This window comes from Poecilia reticulata, linkage group LG15 (assembly GCF_000633615.1).
Source record: "Poecilia reticulata strain Guanapo linkage group LG15, Guppy_female_1.0+MT, whole genome shotgun sequence".
Taxonomy (NCBI): domain Eukaryota; kingdom Metazoa; phylum Chordata; class Actinopteri; order Cyprinodontiformes; family Poeciliidae; genus Poecilia; species Poecilia reticulata.
The window spans coordinates 495,222-513,517 of record NC_024345.1 but is presented as its reverse complement, the minus strand read 5'-3'; the positions used below and the strand labels follow the sequence as shown (position 1 = coordinate 513,517).

Here is an 18,296-nt window from a genome sequence, read left to right as displayed (position 1 = left end):
ACAAAGACATCTTGCGTCTTTTAAGCTTTCAAAAATACATTTTTCTCCTTAATTAAACAATGAATACCTCCAATAGCAATGAGGCGATCGCCCTTCTGTAGGTCAGCCTGGGATGCAGGAGAGTTGGGTGTTACCGTTTCTATGCTGACATAGACTGCATCACCTTCCAAGGCGGGTATGTGCCTGAACGTCATCCCCACATTGCCACATGGTCCTTTAACAACCTCCGTCTGATGCAAACAAGCAAAAGAAAATTTAACAGTTACGGAGATTGAGATTTTAGAAGTTATACATGTTGGATTACAACCTTATTCTTTACAAGCACTGACAAAGATATTGGAAGGCTCAAGGTTGCATTATGTAATATGATCAGCGTCTTAGCATGGGGTGAACATTACTGATATAAAAAGGCATGCTCTAATCTGATCCAGGGTGGCAGTCAAGGAATTTAAAAAAAATTGTATTGAAGTCCCTGACCAAACTCAAATCCCTGTCAATGTTGATTACGACTGGTCTGTTTGAACGGTCAGTTGCATCATATCAATCAATCAAGTTTATTTGTAAATCACATTTCAGCAACATGGCAGTTCAAAGCACTTTACAAAGGGAAACATAAAAGAACATCATACTCCCATCAATTGTGAAAACAAATAACAGACATTACATTTTCTCAAGTGCCGTCATTAGAATCATCAATACACATCAAATGTCGATCAATATTCTGTTTATTATGGTTCAAAAGCAACTCTAAACAAGAGGGGGTTTTAGCCTTGATTTAAAGAAACTCAGTGTTTAAGCTGTTTTAAGGAAGTTTGTTCCAGATTTGTAGTGAATAAGAAGGTGGTGGGTTAGTACAACCTTCTATGTTCCACCAAGCAGCAGGTCTTTTAGGTATTGTGGTGCTAAGCCATTCAGTAATATATAAACTAACAACAGTATTTTAAACTCTATTTTCTGAGCTCCAGGAAGCTCATGGAAGGACTTTACAACCGGGGAGTCGTGCTCTACCTGCCTGGTTTTAGTGAGAACGCCAGCAGCAGAGTTCAGATTTTGGACCTGAACCTTAGTTTCTAGCAGTAACAACTGAAACTATGTGCTGACTCAAGGTCGCTCTTCTTTCGGACCACAAATAATTACTTTAGTTTTGTTTCTGTTCAGCTGGAGAATGTTATGTCAGATCCTGGCATTTATTTGTTCTAAAAATCTGTTCAGTGCATGGATGGGTTCAGAGTCACCAGGTGACATGTAGAGCTGTGATTCTCCAACATGGAATATTTTCATATGACTAATTAGAAAGAAAGTCCAACTATGACGTCTTCAACCCATCCGAAGTCACTCAAACTGAGGCAGTTATTTGGAAGAGTTCATATCTGGCCCAGAACCACAGCTGCAGAAATAACAACATGCTCACTTTATGACTATTTGTGCAAAGCAGCAAGAAGTGAACAGCAAATAATAAAGTGAATACAACCTGGAAGTATTTTAAGGTGACCAGTTGAGATTGCTAATCTGACAATCGTATTTTAGGATGTTTCAGAGTATGGGAACTATACGAATGAGGTGAATATGGAAAACATTGGCAAGGATAAAGATGGTGCAGGTGCCTTCATTTAAAAGAAAGAAGAGCTGACATGGTGTGGGAAGGCAGAGACAAATGACTGTAATTTCCCATGCTATCATTTGTTACTGTTCAGCTGGAAGGTAGTGATTGAGTTAGAGCTGGCCCTGAATAAGCAGATGATCTATACATACTGGCAGGCGAGGGGGTGAGGGAACGGGTTCAGCAGGTGGAGGGCTAAAGCTCACTGCTATGGGTGTCCTGAGCGACACTGTTTGTAATCAGGTTACATGCCAAAATGGAACCAAACGTAGAACTGATTTAAGATACAATCTCCCACATCAATGATACAAACTTACCAAACATTTAACTTTTGTGGATTTTGCCTTGCTGATTGAAAAGACTGCATGGCTCTGACTGCAATATTACTTACGTGATGTATATGATCATGACCATAGTTCTTATAAACAGGTTTTAAACAAGTTAAGTAAATTAGCTTCTCCCCAATTAGATAACAATATAACTAGACGACTATTAACAGAAGCATTTGACAACACTGACTTTTTCTTTAAATAAAAATGTAATATTTCAGAAACAAAAATGCTTAAGACATTTGAATGCTTGCAGTGATTTTGTTCGACTGTACTTTTCTCTTCACAGTGGGAAATTACTGTTTACAGCACACACACAATTTCTGGTAAGCTTTATAGCATTGCATCCTATTACGGTGGCGCTGGCACATTACATAAATCAGCCAAACATTTGCGATTGGGTAAAATCCGATTCAATTGTTTAAAACTTCAACAGAGTTCACACCTCCAGCAAGCGATTGTTTCTCAGCAGGTCCAGACCTTCCGTACGAAGCAATGTGTAGAATAAGTGGCTAGTCTTTTCCAGGCTAGTAGTTTACCCATTGACACAATTTGTACAAAGTGAACTCTCCACACAGACAGCAGAGAATATTATAATGACTGAACAAAGATTGTCAGAGTCCTTAAGTATAAAATTAAATTGTTTTTCAGGGTAGGAGATGTGGTTTTAGCATCTGGGGCAGTTACACTGATGCCATACATTACAAATAATGTCATACAACACAAACTACTACACAAAGAGTAGTTTGTGGTGAACGAGATAACTTGACAATTCACTCAAATAATTATATATCGCACCTTTTTGGCTAATAACTGGGATATTGACCTCCATGCAAGCACAATAATTGGAACAAGTGCTTGTCCATGTAACCTACTTTGTGTGAGAGTAACACACAAAGGAGGCCATAAGGTTCAGGGTAACCCTAACCCTAAGGTTACTATGGGGACAAATGTAGAAGCTACTCATAATAAAATAACTTTCATTGTTTCATCTTTGAGCAAACAACCTGAAAACTGCATAGAACCACAGGATATGCAAAACATGGGGATATTAAGCAGGATATTAGAAACAGAAGAGGACATATATCCTCATTTCAAACCTAATGACTTAATCCATCTAACACAGGGTGTCGGACCAAAAGAGGAAATCACCTATTCTTTCTGAAGACAATGATTCGGCATTAATTGTCTTGGACACCATGCTTAGAAATAAAAGTAAAAATAAAATAAAAAATAAAAACATGCCTTTTATATCAAAACTTTTTTGCGTAGTTTTCATGGTGGGAAAAAAAATTGGGCTCAGTTGAAATTATTCATCTCTAACTCAAGTTTGGTTGCAACAAAGTACAGGTTTGCTGATCCATGCAATACTTTGTGTTCTCTGTTACTCTTCATAAAAGCTACATCTGGTCTGGCGTTCTGTTTTGCTATGGGGTGAGTTGGGGAGGGGTGGGAGTGGGGGTTCACACTGACTAAGATAATGCTGCCAAAAAAACGTAATGCACTGCACAGTCTCTCTCCTGGACAAAGCTTTTGCTACGACTAACTGTATGTGCCCAGATTTATCCAATAGACTTGAAGACTGGTTCAGAGCTCATCTTTATTGTACTCTGGCTCATTGTGTTTGAGGAAAAGAATTTGCTCAGCTTTACCTTTAACTAAATCAGAAAAAAAATCTCATCCGAGTATCGTCTCCGACCTGGATTGAATTTGGTGCAGCTTGACCACCACCTCACATCAAGGAAAACTTATTTGATAAGGAATTAAACTTTCCATCAGCAGACTGAGTTGCAGAGGCTTGGACAGGCTCGCATTGTGGCGCATTGTGTTGCCACCATTTGATAAACACCATTACAGAAAAAAAAAAAAAAAGGAAAATTAATAATATCAGGAGGCTGGTTTTTTAACAATTAAACCTTCACTCCATGTATTTCATATGCTGTCACTATTGTCCATGTGTTGTGTCAATATGTCAGTGAAAGCATCATATCAATACAAATTCCAAGCATAATGCACATGTGGTTGAATTTCTCTTTACAAAATGAGGTAAGCGAGAAGCTAGCCACTGGTTCATGACCGTCACTGCAGTCTCTATTGTGGTCACTCGCCTTGCAGCAACTGCAACCGACAGTTGTGTGGCAAATAACGGGATCATATTGGCAAGAAGGCTGTTGAAGTGCGGACTTCACGCAGCTGTAACAACCATTTGAAATAGTGTGTCTGAGAATTTCTGCTGGCCAAAACAACAAGAGTCCACTTAGCCACCTGTGCAGATCCTGGAAATGGAGTCCTCTCCTCAGCCCAACCCCACCCCCATCACCACTGGGCCTGCTAATTAGATGTGGCAGGGAATTGCTGTGCACTTGCCTTGCAGCGACTGGTACCCTATAACCATACACAAATCGATCTGACATGTGGTATGAGATTAAATTACCAAGCAGCGCAGTGACAGGAAAGAGTTTTCTCCTCCCCAACCTCTCCATCTCACAAACACCCTGGCAGACCTGCTGTAAACCAGAGGGATGTTCAACCAAGCAAAAGGAGACGCCGTTTCAGTCCACCTACCACCTGGTTACCTTCCACTGGAAATTTGTTCCAGGTAGTCAAATAACCTTCTAGTCTCAGAAATTTATAAGAATGTTCCCTACAGAAGATTCGCTTTGGCAGATTGTCAATCCAATCTCAATTAACTGTCCACATAAATAAAACAAAGCAATTGCATATTTCAATTATAGTTGCAAAAGAAAAGCTGAAAAGCCACCAATAAAAACAAAAAAGTCAAAAGAAGGAACATTTTCCAGAGATTTCTCAAAAACACGTAACCAACAAAAGATGAAATTGAGTCAGTAGCTGCTGCCTGTGTCGACAAAATGATAAGACAGTCAAATAGATTTGTTTCAAAGTTCCAGGAGGATGACGTCTTCAGCAATTTTCTTTATTGTCGCAACATATCAACAAGGTCTTAATTACCCCAAAGAATCTTTCCATAAATTATGTGCATCTGTCTTTTCCCGCATATCCATCCGGCTCCGCCAACATGTGGACGGCTGCTCGAGTCCGCCTCACTGCACGCCACACACATCGAATGCATTCACAGCAGAATGAGAAATAGAAATATTGCTATTTGCAAGGCTTTGTGAAGTGATGTTTGCCTATATATAACTTGCACAAATAACGCTGACATTTTAAGAAGTGGAATCGAATTGATTTAAGGTGGTGGGTTTGTAGCAAACATGGTAACATAAGAAACCTTCAAAGTTCAACCTCTTCGGTTTTATAATGCAACTGCTTTAGTGGCTAGAAGTAATTTTGGTCTAGTAGCTTTACTTTTTTACATTCTGGTGCATATGGTCTGAAGCTCACAATGCATCAGTGTGTAAAATAAAGCAGTGAGAGGGGGGATTTTATCAGAGGTTCTCTTTGGGATCAAAGAAAGATCGGTCCAGTTTTCAATCCCGGAGGATAACAGGAGATCATGATAGCTCCCAATTTGAACATATTAACCTTTGATTTGTTTTGTGGCCGAGCAGATATAAAGAGAGGCTGCTTCACCAAAACAGACGGTGAATTGTTCCATTTACATCTGGCCTGTTCATGCTGCTACGTGCCGTTTGGTTTTTCTCCTCAGAGACAAGAAACCAGGAGCTGCTTGTTGTCTTAGTCGATGTTAACAAGGTTAGCCGCTGCTGCTCAGCCCTGAGAAAAAGCACCAGCACACCACAATTAAACTGCAAATTGCAGACGCACTAAACCAGCTCTCGGGAGCCGAAAGGGCAGAGAATTCACATATCACATTTTGCATTTAAAATGAGCTTTCTTTTGTAAGTACTAAATAAAGATAGTTTTTTTAATAGTTCCTAAATTCAGATGAGTTTGACAAATTGCAAATGGTTAAGATAAAATGACCAAAAAAAGATTCCATAGGGAATTATTTTTATCCTGTCTGCCTTCGACTTTAACTTTTCAACAACTGGATCATTCTCGAAGCGAGCCAACATATGAGCAATGAAATTAAAGTCCACAAATACATTGACCAATAGTCTCCTTTAATGCCACACAGAAGAGGTTATGAATTAAAATATTTAAAGAACTTTTTTTTTGGAGGAAAAAATGTTCTTTATTTTATGTTTCTTGAAATTGGGCTAATATTGTTTATGGTTAAGAATTGAATTTTGTTTTGTTTTTTAAGATCTGTAACAGTGGTGGCCTTTACTGAACAGTGAACTGACATGAAATATGGTAGAGAGAAAAGGGAAAGATATGCAGCAAATGGCCCGAGATGGGAAACGAACCAAGGTCCACCATGTTGACAACCGGAGGCTCTAAACACGGAGTCCGTGTTCTGCCACCTCAGCCATCAACGTCACAAGTTAAAGAACATTTATGGCTGCTTCTTGACTGCAACATGCAAAATTTTTAAACCTCCTGAAAGAAAGAGTTTGGACTTTAGTTAATAACCTAATTCTTCAGCGCATGTTTAAAAAAATAAAATAAAAAAATACAATGTTCATTCAAAACATATGTGCTGAAAGAATGAGCAGATCTTTTTAAAACTGAGCAGATTCTGAGAAGAAAGTCTCTAAATCAGATTTTTTTTAAATTATAATGTCACCTCAATAAAAGCTAAATCCTTACACAACGTCTAAGGTTTGAGCAACGGGGTGAATTTGAGAATTTGGGGTTGGTCAATTCGCGTAAATTGCAAACAAAAGAAAACATGCACTTTAATTCACAACTAGACTGACCCCTTTAGCATTACAGATCTCTACAAGCACCTAACAATGAGATCACATGTTCCAGTTAGGCCAGTTAGGACGATGTGCAGTTTTCGGTCACTTTGGTTTGAATTGGACTGAAGAAACTCATTTGGGATGTTTGTTTTTATTTTGTCTCTTTTTAAAACCAATAGTGTTGATTGATTCATTGACTTCTCTCGTTTCTTGGAGGGACGTAACATGTTCATAAGTTGTAGCTCTACTAATGGGAACATTAAGGTCACTGGCCGTACCCCCGTGTTCAGCTCAATGTTGACAGTTCAAGCATGTTCGTCCATAAAAACAATTTTCACAAAAGTTAATTTGCATGATTCTGGGAATGTAATATTCTCTCCGTATGCTTGGGCTAAAACAGATACACAGAATAAACACTATCTGTTTCATCTATGAAGTCAGCAGCTGCTGCTCCTGAGCAGTGACCGTATCACGGGAGGTTTGTTTGCGCCACAACTGGAACATATGAGAGCTTTTGACAGAGCATATACTGGTGGTGTGTGGAAATGGGAGCAGGCCTCTATTTGCACTTGAGCAGAATGGACTTGCACTCTCCTTTGTGAATCTATTATGGGCACAAAGGTGACAGAGCATCCAGTCAAGCAGCTGTACACATGCTACAGGCTTGCTCTTTAGAGGAACTTCTCAGAAGTCAGCTTGCAACTAATTTCACATCCCAGCCCCCACCCTGTCAGTTGGCAGCAAGACACCAATGGGTCCCAACTTGTCAATAAATAAAAAATAAACATGTTACCTGACAGACTGGGGTCAGACCTGTGCTGACTCGCCTGTCAGCATCCCACCACTACTGCAGGCTTTCTGTTGTCCTGGATAAAATTAGATGAAATATTGTGCAGTGTGTCCCCAGCTTAACTCAATGGTTCTGATTTTGGTTGATTCAAGTATTTCTATAACTGACTACATGTGGATTTTTTTTCTCTCTCTGTTTTAACTGAATTGTAAATATGACAATACGAAGACTGATCTAGTTCTGACAATCTAAGAATAAAGAGCACCGGCCGACTGACCTCCAATTTGTACAATTAAAATGACAGAAATGACATTACAGCCTTTAATACACCCACATAAGTAAGTTAATTCATGGAACTCCAACCGGTTTATGCCGTAAAAACAAATGAACGGATGTTCAGCCCAGCACTGGATGGCATGTGTTTCTTGAGCTGAATGATTAACCTTAGTGTTACATTTGTGATTGTTTTGAGGCTCGAATCTGAATTTTTAAGTTACTTTTTCTTTTCTTTTTTTTTTTTATTGTATGAGGCAGGTTTCAAAAGCTTGAACAACAAAAGCTTTGCCATGGAAACATAGGAAAACAAAAAGGTGTTCTGGCTAATTTGCACTTGAATTGACAGGAACAGCGGTTTGGTCGCCCACACAGTCCCCTTTCATAGCACGGTCATTGTGCCACAGCTGAAAAATAATCATCTGTCATGACTGTTGCATAATCCTTGCTGATTGGATGACAAGTATATTTTCACCTGCTAGCAGTCCCCCGAAAAGGACTCAGACATCATCTGCAATTTAATACATTATCAATTTGGCATTTTGGTTTTCTTCCCTTTGAGCGCCGTGGCTCGTCTGTCAAGCAGACGCCAAGCTTGTTTCACTGAACTCCCATCAAGTGGCCCCTTGACCGCACAGCATTTACTTATTCATGTAACATTTGCACACTCTCACCTGATTTTATCCAAGGAATAAACAAGTCTGCAGGTTTTGAAGTCAAAAGCAACTTGTTTTTTTTTTTTCAGCAAAGCCTCTGAATGTCCATGAAAATACAACATCAAACACAAATCTCTTTTAGAACAGAAACAAACTAGTGATTTAATTTGTCTAATATGCTGCACAATAAATCTTATAAAATGTAATTTTTGTAAAAAAAAACAACAAAAAAAACATAAGTATATTTTGTGGTTTCCATCATTCTAAATAACGTTAATATGGCTGACAAAAAACAGACATGCCTACGTCATGTCGGTCATCTGATCTTTGCAAACGAAAAATTCTTCAAAGTAACACTATGATTCAGGAATCAGTCACATCTCCAAATATCACACAGCTCACAAAGATCTTGTTAAACCAAGATTAATCTAAACATACAGCAATGCCTGTGTGGCACAAGGCAAAGAAAAGGCTTGCACATCAGGAAAATATCAAGTTTCAAATTTACTCTTGAAAAAGAAAATGATATTAATGACTGACACTTTTTTTTGACTGAATTTAAAATGTATTGATCTTTGAGAATGCATTCTTGCATTATTATGCCATGTCCAGTATTTAGTAGAAACAATAGAAATCTGGCCTAAGGTAGAGATCTGCAGTCTACTGGCTAACTGTGGTAATGCTTGTTGACGTAATCAGCTGGTATCAAAATAGAGCAAGCAGGAAGCAGCCTGACTAAGAGCGCAAAGGAAGAGCTTTTTAAAAAAACAGATGCAAAAAATGTAAATTATGTGGACCTGACTCGGGTTTAAGCTTCTGCGGTCTTAGTGTGACGCTCAGGAGGAGTGCAGCAGATGTCACTGTCAGACAATTGGGAAGCGGGGGATAGAAGCGCACACAAAGTCAGTGTGACCCTACCGGGACGCGCACGGGGTGAAACTAGCTGAATGCATTGGAAATTTGGCCAAAATTCAGTGGTGATATAAAGGACATTCAGTTGATTCCACAGAACAGAAGATTTACACAGACGCACATAGAGCAGATAGCATAGAAAGCATGTCTTTTATAGTAAACGCAGATTTACACATACGCAGTTGGGTAGTAAATGTAGGTTTCCTCACAAGCTTCCAGGGAAAACAACCTCTACACAAGCTCCTCTCCCACCAAGAGATAAACAGATGAGGCCTCCAGACTGATCCACTGTGCAACTTTCACTATTGAAATTCCTTCACTTTGGTTTTGTCAATATCAACATTGTCAATATTGGATGGCTTTGTACTTTTATAGCGTTTTATAAAAATCTCAAAGCACTTCACACTACAGTCAGTCGTTCAACCATTTACACACACACTCACACGGTGATGGTGGCAAGCTACTGTAGGCACAGCTGCCCCAGACGGCAGACTGCCCACCAGAAGGCAAGGCGGGTGAAGTGTCTTGCCCAAGGACACAACGACAGAGGCGGGGACACCGGGGACCAAACTAGCGATCCACCAATTGCAGGGCAAACTCCTACCTCTCTTCAGGAGTACAAACATAGTCTGTACTCCTGAAAATTGTTGTCTTGATGGTTCATTATCCATAGTCCAAAAATAAACTCAAAAACTTCTCTCCTGCTCAGCCACTGCCGCTCCCATGACCACACCCCCCAATCAGACCAGCTGAGATCTTTTCAAACTCTGTTAAGGACATTTGAGAGTAGAAAGAACATTATGAACTTAATCAACGACTGGAACAAGATTGCTGAACGTTTGTTCTTTATTTCAGTCACTTCCATTCCCACGAGAAGAAGTTGACCTACCTTTGCATTTAATTTTGGGTAAGTTTGTTTGGTTTTATATCTAGTCAATACAGGTAAATAAAAGGAAAGTGATTCAGAGCAGACTGGTGGATTGCTTAATTTAAAAAGAAAAAAGTCTACTTATGTGCATATTGTACATTTAGTCAATATGAACATAGTTGTATATTTATTTTGTTTGCTTTATGTTATTCTTCTGTTTTCTAATGTATGGTGTGTTATATGATGTCTTTACGTTTCCAGAAAGTGAGAATTTGTTCTCAATCGACTTAATAACTATGGTATAAAATTATATATATGTTTAAATATAAAACTGACAGGTCTTTCATTCGGTTTGATACTTGAATATAGCACCACTATACACTACACTTTATCAGGAACATTGCTTACATAAAAAACCAATTGCTGTTGGTCATATGTTCAGGTATTATTTGCAGTTATGAGCATTGACTTTAACCCTTAACATCTAACAGGTAATTTCTTCTCTGATAAGAAGCCATGTCTATGGGGCCAGCAGAAAAACATCCCAAATAGTAATGGCAACAAATCTGTAATGTGGCTGTGGCTCTGCTGGTCATGCACATGGCAGCTGGTCTATTGAGTTTCCTTGGAGGTGAATTGATCACTAGAAGAGTGATTAGGAACAAACAGCTTGTAGGACCAAGCTCTCATGTCTTTAATCTGCTTTTTTCCATACAGCCAGGTATTGTCAAACACAATTAGAAAGAGTCATTTAATTGACACGGGACTGTGGAAACGGCTGATAAATGTATCAGCTGCTACAACTCAATGAGTTTGTTACAAAATAATGCCAAACATAATGAATCCCTTGGGTGTGCTCTAACTACATGCTGGATGCACATGCTGTTGTGTACATAAGCTATTGTGGAATCTTTTTATAGAGTCCAAACAAATTGGCTTCCAGATTTTAAAGTGATCCAGAATTGGTAGAACATGTTGGCCTAAATATATTGTAATTTTTCTATTAACTAAAAAAATGCTGGTTGTGATAGGCCAAAACTCACAATTACTTCAAGAATTTATATCTTTTATTACATTTTTCACCCATGGAGTTTGCCATTTTTTCACCTGATGGGTTGATGGCACGTTTTGGTCTGTTCTGTACTTTACTAAGCACAGGAAGGCTAACTTTACCCGAGTTGTTTTTATCAATTTGCGTTTGATTGTTGTAATTTTAGATAATGCCACACTGTGCCACTATTAGCGGAAATTAAAAAAGACAGTGAAGTGAATCTGGATAATTTCCCACGTTTAAAAAAGAAGAGCACAGAGGGAGAGAGTCAAAACCAAACACAACTTCAGAAGTACCTACATTTGTGCCCTCAACATTTCTCTCCAGAAGACTGACAAGCAAAACTGACAAGAGGTAACAATCAACTAAAAATAAATCCCGTGCTATTGTGCTGCCGTGCTGAGACAGGACAGAGTTGGAAGCTCTTTGAAATGCTATTGGAGCTACCCTGCTGCCGGTAGTGAATATGAAACCATCGATCCGACTGGACCAGGATCGGATCGACACCGGACCCTAAACAGCTGTTACCAAACCAGACAAAGATCTACATATGCTGGGAGAAAATATCAAAGACACGCAGCACTAACGGAGCTATTACTACTTGAAATGCTAACAGAGCTATACTGCTGCCTGTTATGTCAGATCAGCATACGTTGTCAGAACAGAATACAGGCAGTTAGTACGCATGTGCGCATTAAGAGGGCAGCAACATTTAAAGGAGCTGTTAGTTCAGCATACGCGACAAGATACAACAGAAATAAGTCGATGAATCATTTTCAATGATAACTAGATATATATATATGCATTATCGTGGTTTCAAAGTGTATTTAAAGCAAGGTCTAGCTGCAGCTGCAGTCAACTACAAAACACGCCCTGAATAAAACATGCCTCCCTTTTCCTGGTTAACTGCTAAGTGAGAATGTCATACAGCTGCTATTAACAAAGTTTAAGGCAATCTAACTTCTACGTCATGGTGTTAGGTTGCTGATTAAATAAAAGCATATGGCAATGGGCAGCGTATACGTGTCTGACAAATTTAGCTGTCAGTTTATGCTACACGTATGACAATCACTTTTGACACTGTATGCTGATCTGACAGCATAAAATGTCTGACAGCTAAAATCACTTAAATCCATGTCTGTCAAGTTTGGTTGGTTACTCACAAACAAATGTTCTCGATTGCGTAGTTCACTGTCAAAAACAAACCCCGAGAGAAAGAAATCCTTAATGGTCTCTCCAAATAACTGTAGCATTGATTAGTGAAGAGTGCTTGCATAGATTCAGTTCATTCAGGAGTCAGGCGATTTACAACTCCATCATCAAGACAGAGATATGGAGGTATTAATTAACAACAATCACCACATCAAACGTAATGAACAAAGTCAGTTTGTGAGATCAGGTGCAACACTTCCAGTTTGTGCTCCAAGCGTTTGCTGACATGCTGTGGTGTCAATGTGTTAGCTGCTTAATGATGACGATGCCAATATTAGCTGGTCGACACTAAAAGACTGGAGCAGCAATTCTGAAATGTCATTCAGAATTGCTGAATTTCTAACAGAATACGTAAACAATATGGCAGAGTTTATCATTCATATCAAATTCAAGACACATTATTCCAGGCAGGGACCGGTACGTTTTGGTGCTCGCTAAAACGGGCTCAAGGCAACGCCTCAGAGCACCAACAGGTTTTTCAACATACGTTGCTACAATGAGAGGCATAAACCATCATGAGATCATTAAACTTAAATCTAACATTTACAACTGCTTTTAGTTTTTCCGTCTTATCAGAGCCTCCAGTGGAAAATCCAGGCTCATGCAGTCGGAAATCCAAACATGCCCCTTTCCTTTCAAGCGACACGAACACACTAAGAGCAACAAGTGTTGCAACACAACAGGACGTTGACCAGCATGCATGCTTGTATGTGCACACACATCCCCCTTTCTCTGCCCCTTCAGTTAAGCTGTCAGCAGGCATCATCACTGAGGGCTGAAAATGAAATCGACAAGGCAGATGTGCAAACATGCCTGACATACTGGACGTCACCACTTAAAACACAGCACACCATGGATGAGTAATAATAAAAAGAAAATCACAATTTTCTACAGAAACAGAAACAGAACAGCGAGTTTTTATTATGTGAAGCTTAAAGACTTAGACGAGCTAAACGTGTGTCCTCGTGACTCATGGAGCCATTTTTTGTGTAGGCTCCTGCAAGTTGTATTCATACATTTAATGACTAGCTTTCAGCAGATAAATCCATGGAAACATTGCTGGTAGTAAACAATCCCTGGTTTAACTCCACCGAACACTACTAGGCTAGGAATAAATATCTGTCTCTACAGACAATGGTTTATGACCTGCAAAATAAACTAAATTTAAAACAAAACTTCATATTATGATCCAATTGTTTTTTTTATTATACCATGCTATTGTAGTTAATAATCCATTTTGATTTTGATACAAAGACAAATGGTGAGCAAATCTGTTGACAGTCAGTCAGCTGATTCATGAACTCATTACAATGATCAACTGTCTGGGGGGGTTTTTCAGCTAAAGATGAAAGAAAATAAAAACAAAATTAAAAAAAGAAAATGAAATTCTGCTTCAATCACAAATAGCAAAATCCTATTCCTAGTCTGCATCAATTAAAACAGAAGTCTGTCTTTAAAGATTACACTGGCTTGATCAGTATTATTATTGCTTGCCTTTTTTTATGACTCTGTGTCATAGTACTGGAAGACTTAACCAACATGTCGAATAAACACACTCCTCATTAGATTTTAAATATTTTCTATGTGTCATTCAGAACAAGAAGAACAAGCTGTGAGTTGAAACAGGTAAACGAGAGACAAACGCAGCGCAACTGTGTTCCAACAGAAGATATTTCAGCCCTGAAATCTATCAGCAATAGATCATAATAAATAGCAAGGGAAAAAGGAGATGATAGATGGGGGGGGGGGGTGAACAAACAAAAAGCCTGATAAAACTGGCTCGTCTCCATTGTGGAAATTCTGTCCTGCTGGAAACACTTAAGACGGAAGATGGAGAAATTAAACTACCGTAATCCCAGCTAACCAGGTTTAGAAAGACAAACCACATAGAGAACAGCAGAGCATGTTGGTAAAACCGTTATACTTTAAGGCAGATATTTATATCTGGGCATCATCAAGGGGGAACAGCAGAGAAAGAGGGTGAATTGACCTTTTGCAGATGGTATAGTCTTTAATCCTTACTACTGAGTCCTGCTGAGGACATGCAGACTGGGGAGGGCTGATAAATCAGGCTCAAATGCCACTAGGAATCTGCATTTGTGTGCCTCTATTAACAAAAAAGGAATACGGACACTTTGAAGTGGGTCCACTCACAGAGGGCTGCGCTGAGGGCGAAACCGCTCGGGTGCAGAGACTGAACGGTTCACACAGTATTCACCGATAGAAAAGCTGCCTGCACCTTCACCTGACGATGGGACAGCTTGCTTCATTCACGTCTGGCTCTCCGCTTCAGCCAAAGGACATAAAGCAAACGCCGCAACAGTAGAGATCTTGTACAGCTTGAGACAAATAAAACCAATTTCCAGTTGATGGCCATGTTTTACAGCAACATCCACCACCTTAAATCAATCAAATCAATAAAATTGGATTTGTATAGCACATTTCAGCAGCAAGGCATTTCAAGGTGCTTTACATAATTAAAGAAAAAATAAAAATAGCATGTGACATTGAATAAACAGTAAGAAAGACAACTTCATGGAGACGACCGATTCTGATTTTACTCTGCATATTTATCCCTGGACATTTACACTGAAATCTCAAACTGCATAATGCAGCTCTAAACAGACAAATGTACTTTTTTTGTCTACATTTGGCACATTGTCTGAAGTTTAAACATACAGTTACATAGGCAGGTTATCACTGGACAGACTGCTGCTGAATGAGCATTCTGCGTGTAGGCCTGTCACAACAAGCAATAAATCAATTAGTCACATTAGAACAAGCTCAATAATCTCCATTTAAATGATTTATTGTTTTTCTCTTTTTCTTTCCCTCTTTCTACAAAAAACTGGATGATAAAAGTCTTCAGTCTGGTGCACTGGTCCCAACTAGCCCTCTTACAAAAGACAGCGTTGTTTACACAGACTTCATAATTCGTTTTGTTTATTGTTGTTTTATTTATGTTGCATATTTAAAATGTCTTCCAGTTCCAGTGTTGAATGTTAATTAGAATTTAAAGGTTATTGATCTTCTAGAATATGTTCCTGCCATTACCATTATATTACTTGAAAAGGGTCTCAATGATATTATTGATTATTGCAATAACGTTTGGGACAATTTATTGTCCAGCAAAATTTCTTTGATAGGCCTACCTGTGTGCACCATCACCTTATCCTTATTTTAAAGATAGATTTTTGTTGTGCTTTGTGCATTTAGGAGGTAGGGCGCCGTAATATTTCGAAAATATATCACCATCACAGTATCAGTGTGCGTCATATGCATTTCACAAAGAACCGCTTTGAGTCCAATAGTTGTTGGCTTATATATTTTACGAGTTCTGAAGTTGCCCTGCTGGCTAAATATTGCATTAGCATCAAGACTACAGAGTTTCATCACAGCAAAAACTCACACTGGACACAAATAACATCGCCAAAAATGTTAAAGGTCACATAAGAGAGAAGGAAGCACAAATTAGAGAGAAAAGAAGAAAACAGGCAGACATCGCAGCATTGCGATATTTACCAATATGATTGCCATCACAAGATTTTCGGCGCTGAATAACTGAGGACCAGTTACAGCAGCAAGCTTGTTACAGAGGCTGAAGAGTCCGCTGTTTGCTAATGCATTTACACACTGGGAGAAGGAAAAAAAAGTTGGCCAGTTTCAGAGACAGACCGATTGATGTGCATCACACATGAGTAAGGGTGATAAATTCTAGGTAGGATATGATATTGATGAGACGATGTGCGAGGTGTTTACAGGAACAGAAACGATGACCGTGTCCACACGGGATCACTAGAGATGCTTTGGGGGGCGTCCGGGGTGTAACGCAGGAATATTTGGCTGTCAGGGTAAAGTTCACACATTAAGACATTTCCCCGTTGGAACCAAGCAGGCTCTGCAGATATATTGTTTTCTTACCACATAATGTCTCCTGAAAACATGAATAAATTACAAACAGCAAGTTTGATATGAGAGCAAACTGCATAAATGACCTGACTGTGTCTGCAGAGTAGAAACCAAGACAGAATAACAAAAAGATTAGACATTTTAAAATGGCAGCTCTAGGGGGACATGAACGGGCTTATGTCGTCTCGGAGCAGGTTGTGGTATTTTATTGCCCCCTGCAGGACAAGTTCTCAACTGCTTCTCATTATTTAAAGGCGCGACATGAGAACTGGCAAAAAGGTTATTATTGTTCAACAGAAATAATCTGCGAGCCTTTACAAATGCCATTGGGAGGTGTGTGGACAGCTCGGCAGCGGCAGGTTGGCTGGAGCCTCAGCCGGTAATTAGGTGTGACATTTTCCCCTAAAATGGTCATTAGTCACTTCCAAAGCAGCCTGACGTGACGACTGTAATATCTCTAAATTGCAACAATTAGAAAGGTTTGCTGCAAGGGGCCTGAAGATTTCCTTCGCGTCGCAAAATGTCAACAATGGAACAATCTGATCAATGCAGAGAAGACGACAGTGAGCTTTTATTAATGTGTCATTTTGTCAACGTTTTCCAATAAGCAGCATACGACAAGGAAATGTTTTCCTCGGTTTTGCTACATTACAAGTTTTCGTGTATTATTAAATTGGCATTTATGTCTAAACTGTCAGCAGAGCTTATTCAATCACAATACAATGACCCAGAGATGTCCCTTCATCTCTGCCTTCAGACAGCTTACAACAGTGCAGCGCCATCTGCTGGTTGTGATATGCAGTACAGCATCTCTTAAGATATTCCAGCACTGTGATCAGTTTGCTTCTGAGTATTTTAAACAGCAATCTGTTGTTGGAAATGCAGCATGTGTTCAGGTAGCAGCAGATAAAACTAAGCCTGGTTCAAAATAACTATTGTTTTATTACATACAATGACATTTCAGTAAGTATAATTTTTTTCCATTCAATTTTTTCCTGAATGAATGTTCCTCCAATCAAAGCTGCAGAAAAGACGAGGTGATTTAAGAAAAGACGAGGTGATTCTAAAACTTTACACACATCTGCACTAATAAATGTGGCCTTCTATATTCTCGAGCATTAATGTTATACTCAGCACATTAAAATCAATATAATAAATTGATACAACAAAAAAATCTGCTGAACTTGGAAAAAAAAAAAACTAGTGTAGAAAAGGTGAGTTTTCTGTTTAAAAAGACTTGAAGGCAGGTTGTTCCAGATCTGGGGGATGAGGTTACCTGATCCAACCTGGGCTGAACTAAAAGCATCTGGCCCATCCATGTCAGAGCTCCTTCTGCTTCTTCTTTGCGTTGTACATGAATCAGCCGAGAGCAGGATAAGAACACCAGACAGGAGAAGAAGAGTGGACAGAATGGAAAAACGGCATACCCGCTTTATGGAGCTGCGCGTCTTCTCCTTCCACTGCTGGCTGCTCAGCTCCAGGGTGCAGTGAACATAGGTTTCTCTGTCGTACGAGCCCAGGATGAACAGTCTGCAGGCGCAGGACAGAAACAGAGAGATCATCAAGACAACCGCAGGAAGCCATTCTCTGATAGGGAAATCCTTATGGCTGAGGAAGGCCAAGGAAACGTCAGTCGAGAGTCCGCCGATGTAAGCGGGTTTAAAACTTGTTTTGGTATGGAGGGATTTTAATGCCATGAGTCGAGAGCACACATTTTCAGTCTGAAAGCAGGATTTCATGTCTGTTGTTTTCAAAACTTGTCATACTTGTGGCTACATGTTCAGTCTGAAAGCATCGCTAACAGCCTACAGATCCACAGAACCAACCGTTCTGTGAATCAATATCTATATCGATTGATGGATAAACATGTCTAGATAGATAGATAGATAGATAGATAGATAGATAGATAGATAGATAGATAGATAGATAGATAGATAGATAGATAGATAGATAGATAGATAGATAG

General features: G+C 39.3%; 1 protein-coding gene across 1 annotated transcript in view; it reads right to left on the bottom strand.

Moving 5' to 3' along the window:
* The window catches only part of pdzd8 (PDZ domain containing 8), a 34,420-nt gene that overhangs the window by 4,608 nt on the left and 11,516 nt on the right, over positions 1 to 18,296 (bottom strand). Inside the window, exons 3-4 of the mRNA XM_008428977.2 lie at positions 17,758 to 17,860; positions 68 to 230 (exon numbers count right to left, since the gene is read on the bottom strand). Coding sequence (XP_008427199.1) covers positions 68 to 230; positions 17,758 to 17,860 — 266 coding nt within the window. The remainder of the gene's footprint in view (positions 1 to 67; positions 231 to 17,757; positions 17,861 to 18,296) is intronic.